Source organism: Mugil cephalus, chromosome 1, assembly GCF_022458985.1.
Source record: "Mugil cephalus isolate CIBA_MC_2020 chromosome 1, CIBA_Mcephalus_1.1, whole genome shotgun sequence".
Classification (NCBI taxonomy): Eukaryota; Metazoa; Chordata; class Actinopteri; order Mugiliformes; family Mugilidae; genus Mugil; species Mugil cephalus.
In genome coordinates this window covers 23,150,791-23,166,589 of record NC_061770.1, presented here as the reverse complement: position 1 = coordinate 23,166,589, position 15,799 = coordinate 23,150,791, and the positions used below count along the sequence as shown (strand labels likewise).

The 15,799-nt window shown below is 43.4% G+C and overlaps 1 protein-coding gene across 4 annotated transcripts; it reads right to left on the bottom strand.

Annotated features, from left to right (window-relative positions):
* Positions 1-164: 164 nt before the first annotated feature.
* On the bottom strand, positions 165-14,838 carry asxl1 (ASXL transcriptional regulator 1). Of its 4 annotated transcripts, XM_047595426.1 has the most exons (12): positions 14,645-14,838; positions 14,447-14,532; positions 11,661-11,744; positions 8,340-8,459; positions 7,969-8,173; positions 7,572-7,723; positions 6,269-6,353; positions 5,352-5,518; positions 5,035-5,131; positions 4,679-4,784; positions 3,355-4,327; positions 165-3,226 (listed from the first exon to the last, which is right to left on the bottom strand). In XM_047595426.1, exons 2-12 carry the CDS (start codon positions 14,501-14,503, stop codon positions 632-634), a joined length of 4,641 nt encoding a protein of 1,546 aa, XP_047451382.1. In that variant the 5' UTR covers positions 14,504-14,532; positions 14,645-14,838; the 3' UTR covers positions 165-631. The 4 variants fall into 4 exon arrangements, with proteins under 4 accessions (XP_047451382.1, XP_047451373.1, XP_047451390.1 ...); XM_047595417.1 differs by having other exon boundaries at positions 14,447-14,838; XM_047595434.1 differs by lacking the exons at positions 11,661-11,744; positions 14,447-14,532; positions 14,645-14,838 and adding an exon at positions 10,949-11,618 and having other exon boundaries at positions 8,340-8,457.
* Between the last annotated feature and the right edge of the window lie 961 nt (positions 14,839-15,799).

Sequence of the window (15,799 nt, the reverse complement as noted above, 5' to 3'; positions counted from 1 at the left end):
TGGGGTGTAAATTGTGTTTTTATGCACTTTGTTTTGCAAAAAAAAACAAAGTGCCAATAAAGGCTGGGGACTGTTGATCTACCCCTGCTGCTCATTGTACATAACTGGAGGTATAGACCATAGTTAAGGGGGAACCATGAAATGAGTCAAAACACAAACAGTGAAACATTTACGTCGTTTACTCATTTTAATGGTTAAAAAAATATTTCTTTGCGCGAAGACAATAATAAGTCCTTGTTTGCCGGAAAAACAAGGGATGAAAACAATGATGACCACCAGATGATGACAGGTGGAGCAAGATAAGATGAGGTAAATGTTTTTTGAGGAAAGAAAACAAAAAGGCACAATTTACAAATCAATCATGCCCCAAATCCACAATAAGAAAAAAAAATAATAACACCAACAATAATAATATTAATAATAATAATAATTCAGTCAAAACTGTACGAAAAAAATATAAAATAATACAGAACCGATCTGCAACAATAACAAAAAGAAAATACAATTTATTATACAAGGCAAATCTTGCCTATCAGGCTCGTCCTATACTAATCAGGCTTCTGTACACTCAGGAGCCCCCAGTCCTGCTGCTGACACTATACAGATAGCACAGCGAAGGGTCTTTAACAAACTATCTGACCACCAGACATGACACGCAGAGTTTGGAGGGTCCAATGCAATCATCATGGCAGAAGGCACCGCAGCCTTGGCACATGATCATGGCTTTGAGACGACACGAGCACTTGAGCGCCACCTCCTCGGCCGTACTGTCGGCAAAGGCCTGGATGCTGAGGGTGGTCTGGCTGGAGGCCAGGCGGGGGCGCAGCTGAAGGACGCCGTCCGCCATGCTGCGGGAGAAACCGCCGTTATCCATCACCGACACGTTGGCTGTGTAGCTTACTCCTCCACCTTGCTTGGGGAGCTTCCCATACAGCTGGAAGGGAAGGGAGGAGGCGGAGGAGGAGGGTGAAGGAGAGGAGGAGGAGGAAGAGCCCGAGGAGTAAGGTATTTTGATGTGCTCTTTCTTTGCCATCCTGGCTAAAGTCATCTCCATGTTGAGGAGTCCCTCCATCGCCCTGCCACACAGGTAGCCGTCCATTGAGTTCCCAGGCTCCTTTTTGGTAACACTCATGGGTACAGTAGGGGAGGATTTGGCAAGGGCCTGGCAAGAGGGGCGTGCACCGACTTCATTTTTCACAGTGGGGGATGGAGAAAGTCGCTGCTGCTGAGAGTGGGAGACTTGAGATTGTGGCGAGCACCACTTAATCTTAATAGCAGGGACTACCTCTGGTGGACAGGGGTCTGCGTGGGTAGGGGAGGGGCCATTCTGCATGGTCAGGTGGGCTGGTTGGTGCCTGTCTGGAGTGGACAACTGTGAGGACTGAGACGACTCTTGAATTACCGCATTTTCCACAGAATTCGAAGGGCCGACGTCCGACTTGTTTCTGGAGGACAAAGAGCTGGAGGCGGGTGGTGGCAGAGATATAATGACCGGTACAGCACCAGAGGCCTGCTGAGGCTGGTACTTCGACACAGGTGGTGCCTCCATCAAACAGGAGACAGTGCGGCCTGTTGGTGGCTTGTTGTGGATCTGAGAACTTGTATTCACGTCTGGGCCAGGAGAATGGACCGAGACCTCGGGCCGGTTGTGAGGCCCCGTTGCTGCTGCTGGTCTGGTTTGGGGTCCGGGCAATCGGCTTATCTCCAGCCTATTACCAGAGTGTGAAGGTAGAACTTTCTCCAGGGGCAGGCTGCCTTGTAGCAGCTGAGTGACCAACGGGTTATTTGCCTCCACACTGGACACAGCTCTGGCCGAGCTACCCAGTCGTTTGGAGGCAGCTGCACAGGGCTTTAAACCGCCATGATACTCTTCTTCAGCAGAGCTCTGCCTGGAAGCTCTACATTCATCTCCAGGCTCCATTTTGTCAACAACACCGGGGTCTCGTAGCCCGTGTGAGATGGCATTGGGTAGAGATAGGTGGTCTTGGGAGTTGGGGCGGTTGTGTTGCGGGTGAGGTGGACCATTGGGAAAGCAAGACTGAATGACCGTCTGACCTAAGTGGCTAGAGACGTGAGTTTGAATGACTGGCTGCTGGTTCTGAGCCGGAGGGCTACAGATGACCAGTCGGCTATTTCTCTGGGTGCCCAGTTGGGGACACCAGTCCTGGTCAGGCTGCTGCTCATCCTCCTGGCTCTCGTTCTCACAGTCTGAAGCCGTTTCTGTTGAGTCACTATGTGTGCCGGCCTCGTCATCTTTCTCTCTACCAGAAGAATCCAAATGTTGGCGAGAGGATGAATCCGATTGCCGTCTTTCAGTAGCTGAGAGAGGGAATGCCTCGTGGGAGTCCACCAGGTGAGAGCCATGCTGAATAACACCCCCCAGTACAGTGTCCTTCCCTTGTTCGCGATCTTTAGCCTGACAATTACTGGCCAGTGTCTGAATAATGTCCACACCCTGAGCCCCAAACCTAGGAAGGGAATCTGGGATTGAGGTTGGGACCAGTGAACGTTTTTCACAACCTTTGTCTGGCCTCTCAGCAACAGATTCGGGCAGCTGGCTTTGCTGAGCTGGCTCAGGGACTGATGACTCAGGTATGGTGTCAGGTTCTGGGGAGAGTGTGCAAGGCTTGTCTGTGACTCCATTGGAGGAGGCCTGGACACTGGATGATGCTGCTGCTTCCATGCCATCTCCACCCTGTTCGCCCGCCACTGTTTCTTCCTGGTGAGGACTAGGGGTCTGCGGGGGCTCCAAGGACATGGAGGTTGAGGTAGTGGACAATGAAGGGGAAGGCTGGGATGTGAGGTCTACATTGAGAAGCTGTAGTTGTGTTCCAGACGAATTAGTGCCTGAAGACGATCCCTGCTCGTCCATCCCACTACTTCCCCTTCTTCCATTTCCTCCTCCTCCTCCTCCTCCTCCTCCTCCTCCGGGCTCGATAGGTCCTGGATGCTCTCGCGCTCGTCGTCCATTGGCGCTATCCGGTAGCCCAGCAGCAGGCCGCAGCCTGGTGCTGGGCGGCCCTGTCCCCTCGCCAGAGGCTGCAACAGCAGCAGCGGCCTCGCGCTGGGCCCGGGCTTGCTGGGCACGGGCTTTGATGTCCGCCAAGGTGCGCGCCCCCCCCGTCCCCGACCGCCGCGAGCCCTCGCTGGGGGGCACGATCCGCGGGCAGATCTGGTAGGTGGAGTGCCCTTTGACCCAGGGAGGTTTGATCCTGGATAGTTGAATCTGGAACAAAGACAGATAAAAGACAAGTGAAACTGCGCCCAAGAACATATTTCTAAAGTGTCAAATTGTTTTTTTTTTGCAAAAATAAAAAGTCTTGAAGACTTGAGGTTTATGCAACAAAGCCTTACCCGGATTGGCGGCACCTTGGGTTCTTCCGTTGTCGGCTGTGGCTTCTCTGAACGCACACTGTCAATTGTGGTACGAAAGGACTGACGGTCATCAAGCCGTGGCCTCTTTTCAGGGAAGTTGGAGAAGGCCTCAGCCTCATCTGGCCTTCTCTTCTGCTCCTTGAGGTGGGTGCTGGACGCAGGGGTGGAGGCTGGGCTGGCTGATGGACTGCTCTCGCGGCTGCTGGTGGCAGTTCCCCCTGTGATGGACGTGACCACCGAGGCAGTTTCGTCCAGGGCATCAACAGCAACTGCTGCACTGGAGGACGCTGAGGAGGATGAAGAAGAGTCCAGGCCTGCAGCAAAAGCTCCCTGCCCATCGGGAGGTGAGGAGGGCGAGGAGGCAGGTGAGGAGGCAGATGAGGAAGAAGAGGAGGAGGAGGATGGAGAGGTAGTGGAAGCCAGTGCAGGCGCAGCCTCCTCGGGTAACAGGCGTGCAGTAACTTCAGGCTCTTCAGTCGCACTGGTGGATGCTGGGCTTGGGCTAGGACTGGGAGTTGGAGTAGGTGCGGGAGCAGGGTCTGGCAATGTAACTGGCTCCGGAGTGGGAGAGGGGTTTGGCTCTGTGGAGGCACTCTCAGCAGGCAGCTCCACGCCGCAGTCAGCCTGCAGCACCACCTCTCCTTGAACCACCGTATTGTCCGACATGGGGGAGCCCATGGAGACTGCCGAGATGTCCAGTGCAGCACTGTCATCAGCAGCTTCTGCAGACTGCAGGGCTGGAGTGGTTTTGCAGAGGGGTCGGCGGGCCCTGCGACGCAAGTCGGCCCTTGTGCGTCTCCTCATCCTGCCGTCTCTCCTCCGCCGACCCACGCTACGTCTTTTGGGGGTACCAGCGGCCACCACTGCAACATCACTGTCCAGAACACTGGCTGCAACTTCACTGGTTTCGCTCATGGTAAGTTTGAGAGACTCCTCTCGTGTTAGGCCAGACCTACAGGGACACAAAGCATTCGGTCTTAGCAAACTGTGGCTGGAAATGTAATAAAGAACGTTTTATGAAATAATTAACATGCATCATGTATCACAAAGGTGAGCAAGATGATTCTAAAGGGCTCAAAGACCTTTTAAACGGTTCAATATCTAGTTCTGTGGGGATGCAGTCTGATGGTATGTGGTGAACATTGTGGTCAAAAAACAAGGTTCTACTAAATAATACTAAACTGTGGCGTTAAGCCAATAATAAATCACATAACTAACAAAAATAAGCATGACAAATCCATAATATTGCTGTGACTTTAAGAGCGATTTAAGAGCAATTTGGATGAAATGAATTGGCTCTTACTTTTGTCCGTGGTACTCTTCAAAGAACTTCTCCTTCCATGCCTCTACCTTCTTCTCTTTCTCCATTTCTTGACGGAATCGCACTTGCATTTCGTGGGTGAACTCACCTAACAGGTCAGACAAAAGTAAATAATCTATGAGAGTAGCTCCACACGTCGGTTTTCTGAAGAGTGAAAGTTTCTAAAAACGTGACTCTGCTAGCCTCCTCTTAATTAATTGTCCTTTCTTTATATTGCTTCTTATTATAACAAGTATGTTTTTGGTGCATTTCCACACTTTACGCCCCCCTTTTTTGTTGGCACCACATGAAGACTGTAGGGTGGTGATTGGTTTTTCTGTAATTGACCAACAACTCACCTTCAGCCAGCCTTTCTTTCCAACTCTGAGAGGCATGGGTAAAGAATTCATTATTGAGAGCTGAGCTACTCAGTCTGGTCATGCCATCAGGTCCAATCTACAAGCAGAAACAAAAATGGTTCAGTTAGCACACTGTAGTCAGGTTTAAATTGCACAAATGTTTCTTTCTTTGATGTGAATGCAAGTTTTGAATTGTTATATATTTTAAATATTAAATAATTAGCAATTGCTGCTCTTCTCAATGTCCAAAATGCTGGTTTTTAAAATACTACATATCCAAAATTGGAATGGACCGGAATAAGAGAATAATAACCTACCTGTCGGTCCACCTCTGGCAGCAGCTGTAGTAGCTGCTGTTGTGAGTGTGTGGGGAAGGCTGAGAAGGTCCGTACATTGATAAGGGCTCTGATGTTAGTGTTGACCAGGATGGAGCCTGGTGTTTCAAAGTCTACATCCACCCCTCCTCGACTCCGCTTCATGGGCCCTAATCACACCATTACAAATAAATGAATAAATAAATAAATAACTACAATGTGTTTGGGCACGATTTTTGATATTCAGCTGAAGTTAAAGCTAAATATTGACTGAAAGTTGAGACTCTCAGCCTTAATTTGAGGGTATTACAGGATTTAACTACTACGACTCTATAATATGCAGCACAGTCACCAAAGATAACAATGTACAATTGTTCTCTACAGCCGTTTACTTTATAGATGTAGATATTTCTTCATAAATTAAGCAGGTATTTTGAACTTGCTTTGAAAGGAATAAATTAACTCTCAATACAAGTAAAACCTGCCATTGTTGGGGTGCAAAAACAAAACAAATCCACCAGAGAAACAGCAGTAGAATTACTTTCATTCTAAGAAAAAGAAATCCATTGGTGAGCTTAGCAATGTAAGAAGGCCCAGACGAACTAAGACGACAGGGTTGGATGCTTCCAGTTCAGGCACTAATTGCCTGCAAAGGATTAAAAATGAATGTTTCGTTTATGATTATTTTGTCCAAATAACTTTGAAAGCGTACAAATAGGACTTTGGGTATTGAAATGACTGCAGTCCCTTAATGTTATATAATACTTTAACCTCTTCAACTGAACATCAAAATTCTGCCCTTAAATTGCAATTGTTTTATTTCAGATCGTTTGCAGTGGCACCACAATTATGAAAGTTACATAATTTGCTCAACATGCTTGTTAATATTGTGTTATCAGAACAAAAAGAGTGGTTCTTGCCTGAAGGGACATGGTCTCCGTTTACTTTAAGAGGCGTGAGGACGACACGAGGCATCATGACAGCTTTCTTCCTCTGTCTCCCTGACTGCAGAAACACAAACAACGAAATTGACATGTGTGCACGGCACAGTTCTACAGTTTTATGGGGTGTAATGGTCACCTTGGTTTGTTTATTTCATTATGAATATGTTCCATTTGTCTCAGTGGACCAGCAGGTCAGAGTCTACAGATGTAAAGATGGTACTAATGTAGTATTTGAGCGATTAACACTTGTCTCAAGGTTTTCGAATAATAAACGGCAAAATCATCTTCTGTTTTCTCAGCTGTACTGAAGAGATTATATGTGCAGCTACACCCCTAAGAGCCTGTGAAGGTTCTCCGTCACCCAGGGCATGGTACACCCAAGCAAAGTTGAAACAAGGGCAACTTCAATATTTATAAAAGACCTTAAAACTCCCAACACCATCAATCATCTTTTCAGGGTTTCTGCAGGTTTGAACAAGTGAAATTTAAGACTTTTTTTTAAGACCATTGTGGTTTATATTTAAGATCTACATGAAAAATAAGTAAAATCAGAGACCCAGAATTACTTTAAGTACTCAGGCCATCCCTACAGTGGGCTCCACAAATGAGGAACAGAAACATAACAGCCTTCACACCCAGGCTGCAGAGTTTGCAAATAAGGATTGTTCTGCACACGTCATTTTGTTCAAGTCAGCAAGCATTAAACTTACTTAATGTGCCCCTTTCCCAAGTTGACCATGAAGTTCACACGACAGAAGAAGTCTCAAATCCAAAAGACGGCCAAAATTCTTAGGACTAGAGAACGCTACATGCGGAAAGAATCGCCTCGATGCTTCATCCGCTGCAGCAGCACATTCAGAACTGGGCTGAACTCTGGATTCCTAACTGTGAACGCCATCAACGCATTGAACAAAACCTGAATGAAGCAGTAAAAGGATTTAAGCCTTGGCTAGATATAATTTAACCCTTTAAGACCTGAACGTCCGCCCACAGAAAACAAAAAATCTTGTGGTATTATAGCGCAAACTACTGTGAGTTACGGTAATTCAAATACTGCATCGTTTAACGGATCACCAGAGATAAGTTCAGGCTTTAGAGGGTTAAGACCTACAATGCAAAATATGCTCGTATTTAAGACATTTTAAGGCCTTAAATTGACTTTTTTAAGCAGAAACGCTGCTTTAAGAACTGAAGAAAGCAACTCGTACCAAACGACTTCAAGAAACTCTACCCGTCCGGTCGCCTCTGTCTCAGCTTTGTTTTCGTGCAGGGCGCCTACCTGTCTGGAACGGCTCAGTCTGGTCTGGGCGTGTTGGGTCTGCTGTGTTTCTGTGCGTCCTGCAGCTCTGCTGAGCCGGGTCTGGGGCTGGTTGATGGGAGGCTGAACGTCTGCAGAGCACGAGGCGCTGGATGAACTCTCATCCACTGAGGCTTCAAACACAGAGGGGGAAAAAAAAGACATCGTCACAAACCGTGTTATAGAGTAAAGATCATTGACAGTATATAAAAGATGGATGCGGCATCACTCTATAAATCAAAAACCTGACTTTAATGTCCGAAAAAATACCTGACTGGACAATGTGCTTCGTATAAATCAAACAACCCACATCATGGAAAAACTCTACTGGCAAAGCCTCTGTTAGGGACATGTCGATAGTGAACGGCGATAGTGTTACCATCATTGTCCACGCTGGCAGCAGCAGTCGTCTCAGTGGAGTCACAGCTCTCCTGCTCAGTGGCATCAGTGGGGCCGACCGGGGTCACAGCCAGTCCCGCCGCTGTGGCGCTGCTGCTGCTGGAGGCAGGGTTGGCGGTGCCGCCGGCCGACTCTGACCGTGTCTCTGACTCTGAGGTTGCCTTTGTCCACTGGAGGGCATTTTTCTACAGAGTGGGAGCAGGCTTTTCTTCAAAAACTGTGCATTCTTTTTTTTTTGCAGGTGTGATTCAAAGCATATCACGCACTACTGCACTGAAGTACTTTAAGGGGTTTCCCAAAAAAAAAAAAAAAAGACGTCAAGAAGAGGAATCTGTTTCGGTGAGTGAGTACCTTGAGAGTAAAAAGGCTCATTCGTCCAGGGAGCTTGAAGAAGATACTGTTCTTGACTCGGTCTCCCCTCACCTGGGAGTGCAGCATGGTAACCAGACAGGCCAATGGAGCCGTCCCACTGTACAAACACAGAAGAAAACATAAGACATAAAATCTAACTGATTTCTGAATTGTCTTCTAATTAAATGGTTCCCCTTTAGTACTTCTGGTTGTATTAAAATGCATTCTCTCTTACACTGAATGATATTTAAAATACTTGGCAAACTGTTTCTTAACAGGCTGAAGAACTACGTATGGACTACATACAGTATTACTGGGGGGGCATATCGGTGTATTATTACACAGTGATCGGGACACTGTTTCAGACCGGACCGTTTTCAATGTAGCGCTTCTAAACCCGCATCGTGCAGCGTCGTGGTGAAGATGGAAAGGTCCGAAAAATGACGCAGCAGAACGCCAGGACATGTTTTTTGTGTTGTGGGTGACCAGACGTCCCCAATTTCTGGGGACAGTCCAGTCCCAGTTTTGAATGACCTGTCCCCCGGCTATAGCTGTCCCCAAAAAACACCCCCAATTTTAGCTTATTATAAATGAAGAAATAAAATGTTGCGCGCAGACTACTTATTATTGTTATTACAGTAGCTGGTTGTGCTGCTATTGACATTACACACATATCAGTTTGAATATGAATAAATATGTGAAAATAAATGAACCCGTAATTGTCTCCGCTTCTACATTTCATCTTGATGTGGGATTATTCTACAAGATTTACTCATCATCACAGTAAAATATTCCATCCTTAGTCAATTAACTGCATTAATTCCTCTCTCAACCAGTAGGAAATGTTGTACCATGAATTTGGAAAAAATACCATAACCATGATGATACCATGATCATTTTTGGTCATACCGCCCAACCCTACATAAACGTAAATATGCACGGCCCAGAACTTAATACATTTGTGCATAGAAGTGACTCAATACATTAGAGGAGTCCTGAAAGTAGACAAAGAGAACCCAACCCAACCTGTTCAGACGTGTTTTCAATCAATGTAAAGAGACTGTTATTTAGTGTACGATGTCACAGGTAAGGAGCCTTCTGAGAATGTCCCAAAAAAACTGTACAAGGTTACAAACCCCCTAAAGAGATGGTTTGGAGAGAGATTTAAGACGACTGACGAGCTCTTCTCCAACAAAGACCACTTCAAAAGAAAGACGCATCACGGTAATAGTCTGATGAGTCACAAAGGAAACTTTTAGAAAACTAAAGGCCTCTCTCACATTAGATAAAGTCAACGTTCATAAATCCACCATCAGGAGAACGAGCCAGGAGACCACTGGGACAAACGTGGCAATGTCCTTGTTTTCAATCTGGGCCAGGATGGTTTACCGTCATTGATGGACCAATGAATTTCTGAGGACGTGTCCACGAGCTGAATCTAAAGAGAAACTGGGTCACGCATTCAGACGACGACCACAAGAACACAAGTCGTTCTACTCAAGAATGATTAAAGAAGAAGAAGATGAATGTTTTGGAAAGTCCTGACCTTAATCTAATAGTTGTGGAAGGGCCCGAAGCAAACAGTTCATGTGAGGAAACCCACCAACATCTTTTTTAACTGAAGTGGTTCTTTTCTGAGAAATGGGCTAAAATTCCTCCCAGTCAGTTCAGACAACTAATCATCAGTTCAGCCGAAATGTTTGGTTGTTGTCATTGGTGCAGAAACGACTCACAACAGAAAAACTGAAAACTGAAAACAAGGGTTCACATACTTTTGCACTAATATTCTTAGAGAAGAATAAAAAAAAAAAGTACAAGTATGATATTTAAACGTTTGACTGGGTTTTCTTTGTCCATTTTCACGACTTGTCGGAAAAATCCACTGATGCTCGGAGGCATTTTTATGCAGTAATCTCGAAAATTCTAAGGCTCGCAAATACTTTTAAGCAGCGCTGTAACCGCAACACACGACATAATTATATGTAAAAAGTCAAAGGAATTCATCCATATCCCACATTCTAAATCAAGACGGACGTGTGCACAAATTTCATACTAAAGAAAATCGGTGTAGAGCAGTAGTTTAAGCTTTTGCTCTTGTTAATGGAAAATTAAACTGCCTTGATGACACCTGATCAAATGCCATGTTTATATTTGCCATCTCTGTTATATCTCGCTGAGATCCCTGTTCTTTGTTCTGTCATTAACTAGCTGGTTTCCTGCCCGGCAAAGCCAAACTCAATCCTAACCAGAACAGGAGTCTAGTAACACGCCTTTTAAATGCATCTTCACACAAATGGATACTCCTACAACCAATCAAACCCATTTCAACAAATTCAACTCCACAGATGACGTGAACGACCACGTCACAGTTACTCTTCCATCCACTGCAGCATGAAGCCTCACCCTAACGATCTGACTGGAGACCTTTGCCAGAGCATAAATAGTTCCCGAAGCTAGAAATTAGCATAAATGTTTAATTTGGGGTGAAATGGTAACTGTGCGATGTGTGTTCCATAAAAAAGTGCCCAGCATAAGTACAGGCCTTGGGGACTATTAAAACGAGCACAGCAGAAGTAAGAGATGTACACAATAAAAGGCCTCCAACCTACCTCCTGTTTGGATCAGCAGTCGGCCACGTAGTTCATGTAGAAAGAAATGAAAGACATTTGCGTTATACACACATTAGTTGACGTGTGCAGGTGATGTGTGATCTGGTCACTGCCTGATAAAACGCTAAATGTTACACTGCTTGTTACGGTTTATGAAGCATCATGGTAGATAAACTAAAAAGTCCACAGGGGGACAACGTTATAAGTTTTTGTCTGAAAAGGGAAATGCAAATTAGATGCTTTTATATCGAGTGGTTTAGAGCAAACAAACTATGGGTAAAGGGTAATTTTCAATTATTCTTTCATGTCCGCTGGTATTGGATTGGCCATATTTTATGCTAAATTAAGTATTAATATTCCCAGACACCTTTTCCAATACCAGCGGACATCAAACAAATAACAAGTTTTCCAATTTAAATTTCCCGTTCATTCTTCAATTTTCTCAAAATTGCATATTTTTGACAAAACTTTGAATAGTTTCGCATCTTCATCGAGGTTGCATTTAACTCCCAGTGCAGCCCAATGCAGCTGATTAACAATGATTTCAAAAGTTTCACTTAAGCATTGAATATATGCCGACACTGTGCTTTATTATCTTTTACTCTTGGTCCTATGTGCTCAGGAGAGTGTGTGTTCGTATGCAAATATATTTTTGTCTGATTGTTGCGATCAGATTTAGAGCAGAGCAAATTGTGTGTTTGCATGTTTCTGACCGCATTTCCTTCAGCCCCTTGGTCTGGATGACATGGAGTATTTGTTTGGGAGTCATGGGTGCGTCAGAGAAGTTCTCCAAAACCTGCAAAACAGTGTTAAAAACTGTCATTGTTAAATATATGAAACAAATTCCATAATGCAATTTACCAAAGAACAGAAAAGACGTGAAACGTGTAAGCGTTCTGGACTGCACACCGACGCCAAGACTTTTATTACAATAATATAGAAAACGACAAAATCTTCAGAGAGGAGTCGGTTAATAACGAGGTCGGCCGTAGTCGTGTTGGGACAATAAAATGATTCACAAAAACAAAAAGAGTATGTGAAAGAATTCAATGAGCAAAATGCAAGAATGCACGGCTGCAAAATGACAAAATGCTGTGTTTCTCATCTGAATCTGTTCATTTCTTATATATTTTGGGGATAATTGCTCCCAACCCAATTTAATAATATGCAGGAAGTAATTGATATATTTAAGTCCTTTCCAGTGCATTAGAATAAGTTAATATTGCGATGGCATTGCATGTGGTAACACTACACACATCACAAGTCAATATTCATATTATATTAATCAAATCATTCAATTCTAGTATCAATATTACAGTTTTATTAATACAGGGGCTGAATCCAGTCACTTGACCATGATTCTGTGTCAGGTGCGGTTGTGCAACGCGGCCGCACACAGTGAACGCCGCACAATCACTCCTGTGAGAGCTACACCTTCCCAGCGGTCATATAAGGCTTTTATGTTGTCTTTGTGCCCAGTGATTTGTTGGGAGAGGTGTTCGAAGAAAATCACAGATGCCGCCGAACCAGAGAAGGAAACACAAATAAGAGGATAAAGGGAACTGTGGCGTAAAAAAAAAAAAAAAAAAACAGGTACGTGTCAAACATTTCTGATGCCCTAGATAAAAACGAAATTAAACGCTGAGAGTCCGGATTACAAGATGGTGAGGATAAACACGGTGGGTTCGGAAAGCAATGAAAGAAGAAAGAAAATGGACTGAAAATAGACATAGTCTTACTGCTCTTGGGTTAGTTAGGATTGGTACAATTTATAAAAGGTTCTCTTCAAAAACACCTTTTCACATCCTACAAGATTATTAGCAGATAATGTTTCTTATTGTCCAATGAACTTGGGGGATGCACGGCACATCACTCTTATCCCTGTGAGTACAACTCTGACCTTTACTTCTGTTACCTTAAGAAGAAAAGTAACAGAATCCAATACAATTAATCAACATAAATGTCCAACATAAAACCCATCTTCATGAAGATTGTGATGTTGACTTTTATTGTTTATTGGACGTGTTTTTGTGGTTATAGTTTGCAGGGGCGTTGACGTGGGTTATAGTTAAGTGTGTGCAGTTTACACAACAAAAACTACATATATTCTACCTAAATATACTTTCATTTTAACCATTTTTGCTGAATCTACATCCTCTTCTCTCTGTGTAATGATACTACTGGAATCTTAAATTCCCACAGGATAAATAAAGTATCTATTAATCTAATCTGTGATACTCTCCTACCCCCTTATCCCACCTTTAAAAACTGCACCATCTCCCTAGAAGCATGTTTTAGATTTGAAGTAACTGTACACACAATAATCGGACACACAGCTCCCTCACCATGCCGACTTACTTATATGTACAGCTCTATTTTTATTTATTTAATTGTATTTTATTGTGCTTACTCTACTGATATTTTTTATATATTTGCACCACTTAGGTCAAGAGCTACCACCCAAATTTTCATCATGTCCACATATGATGTCAATAAATGTTTCTTTAATATGGTGAATACGTCTTTTTTTTCTTTTAATCCCCTTGTTCATCTGAAGAATAAATGATTCCACTTATTCCTTGTACCAGCTACAGGCGTAGAAAGAAAGGGGCCTAATGTGGACCCAAAAAAAAAAAAAAAAAAAAAAAAACAGACCCAACATAGCACAAACCACTACCCTCACACTCACAGGGAACTATTCTAGGTTTAAGTCCTGCACAATCCTAAACACATGTGTACCAAATTGGTGTATAAGCCAGTGGGAAATGCAAGTTAATTGCACAGAAGTTTAATTTTAGCTTTGAAGCCACAACTACGTTTGCTTTGAACTAGCCTTCCTGATGCTAACGTCCAGCTTCCTTCCTTGCTTCCTTCCTAATAATGGTGTTTTTTTTTGTTGACTTTTCCACAAAGCCAGCCCGTTTTACCTAAACCACTACTTGTTATTTTTTATTTTATTTATTTATTTTTTTTACCATTCTGGCCCATTGTGTTGTCTCCTTAGAGCCAGGCAGCTCGGTGGGTAACCTTGGCTGTGCTAACGTTAGCGTGCATTGTAGTCAATAACATTTGCTCCCATTACAGCCGACGTGTGCTTTAACGTTAACATTAGGACACAGCTGAGGTGTTTACCGAAGGGGCTTGCACGCCAAAAAATGACACAAACTCGTCGAAATCTTGGGCGTTTTTGTGTTGGTCGGATGGCTAAAAAGCGTAAAGCTAGGAAACAAAGAACTCAAAACAGGAGGCGTGCTAGTTAGTTAGCCACCATTAGCACGCTGCGTAGCCCCCTTTTTTTTTCGCGTTAGCACACAGAAAGATGTGCAAACAAACCCAAAATAGGTCACATCGGTTACAAATACACCAACCACCACCTAGTAGCTGGTATTTTAGCACAAGCCAGCCCGGTGTTCGTGAGCGGAATGTCTCAAAAGCAGCACATTTGCATGCATCAATCCGTGCAAAATGGTTAAACGCAAAAAAAAATAGACAATTTACCATGCGAGCCGCTTCAGCCCAGGTCCTCTCCTTCTTTCTCTTTTGTTTGTCCTTCATTTCTTCTGCGCTGGTTATCTGCTGAGTTTCTACAAAAAAAAAGCAACCTCGGTGCGATATAGGTTAGCTGTTAAGCACAAAAAAAAAAAAAAAAAAAAAAATGGCTAACAGCGTTTTTTAAGGTAAACTATCCAGACAAACCCGAACCAGGACAGGACCCTTTCTTCCTCCCTTTCCCTTTTTCTTCTTTGCTGTGATGTCTATTTAGCGTATCCAATAATTGATGCCACTGTGTCCAGTCTTTAGGAGCTCTTAGCACACACACATCGTCTCTCTGAAGCGTAGAAGCAGTGTGTGTGTGTGTCTGAGTGTGTGTGTGTTGTGCAGGGCTGGATGTGGTGGTGGTGCTGCAGAACAAGCCTCTCAGGAATGCAACAACCAGGTCAAAGGTCAAGCCATCCGCAAGAATGCAACAAAACACAACAAATCCGAGCCTCCTCCTGCAAGAACATTATATATTGTGTATATTGCACTACTCGTTTCTGCACCTCTCATCACCAGTGTGTGTGTTTTCATTGATTTATTTTATGTGTATATTTATTCCAATTTGTTTTTTTCTGTGTCACTTTATTTTTTTAACTGAGTCACTCAAGTCTCGTGTCCTTGTTCCCTCCTCTGTGTGCCCTTTAATTGGCCCCTGGGGACAAATAAAGTTTTCTGAATTTGAATCTGAACATTTTGAAACTGGTGTTGCTTGGAAAATAACATCTGCCGTATCAGTCATTTCAAATCCAGCACCACAAAACACAGAAATGTTAACGTAAAATAAGATAAAATGAGAATCAGAATCAGAAAAGACTTTATTGCCAGGTATGTTTGTACATACAAAGAACCAAAATAAAATAAATAAAATAAAATAAAATAAAATTGTAAACATATACACGCTCAAATGAGATCAGATGTGACGTCAGACATTGTTTTTTATCCCACTTTTGGGAAATTTCCTTGGCACAGTAGCACAGAAATAGTTACAAAAACAATATACATTTTGAAAGAATATAAAAAATATGCAAAAAAAATATACATATGTAGAGGAAAATACAAATATAAAGGTGGAATATACAATATAGTGTGGAATGGGAATTAAAATTGCTAAAAATTGGTAATATAATTGCTAAGATTGTAAAATGTAGACACCGATATAGTAGTTTGTGTAAGATAAAACTATTAAGATACTAAAGAATCACTGTAAAAAAACAAAAAACAAACAAACAACAACAAACAAACAAAACGAAACCAAGGAATACGTGTTGTACAGGAGATAACATAAACATATAAATAGTATAATGCAGTGAA

Coding starts and splice junctions, on each gene's coding strand:
- asxl1 (XM_047595417.1), bottom strand. CDS start 14,503: ATGAAGGACAAACAAAAGAGAAAGAAGGAGAGGACCTGGGCTGAAGCG. Junction 8,460..11,660: donor AGGGGCTGAAGGAAATGCGG/TCAGAAACATGC, acceptor CTGTGTTTGTAC/AGTGGGACGGCTCCATTGGC. Junction 4,328..4,678: donor GAAGAGTACCACGGACAAAA/GTAAGAGCCAAT, acceptor GTGTCCCTGTAG/GTCTGGCCTAACACGAGAGG.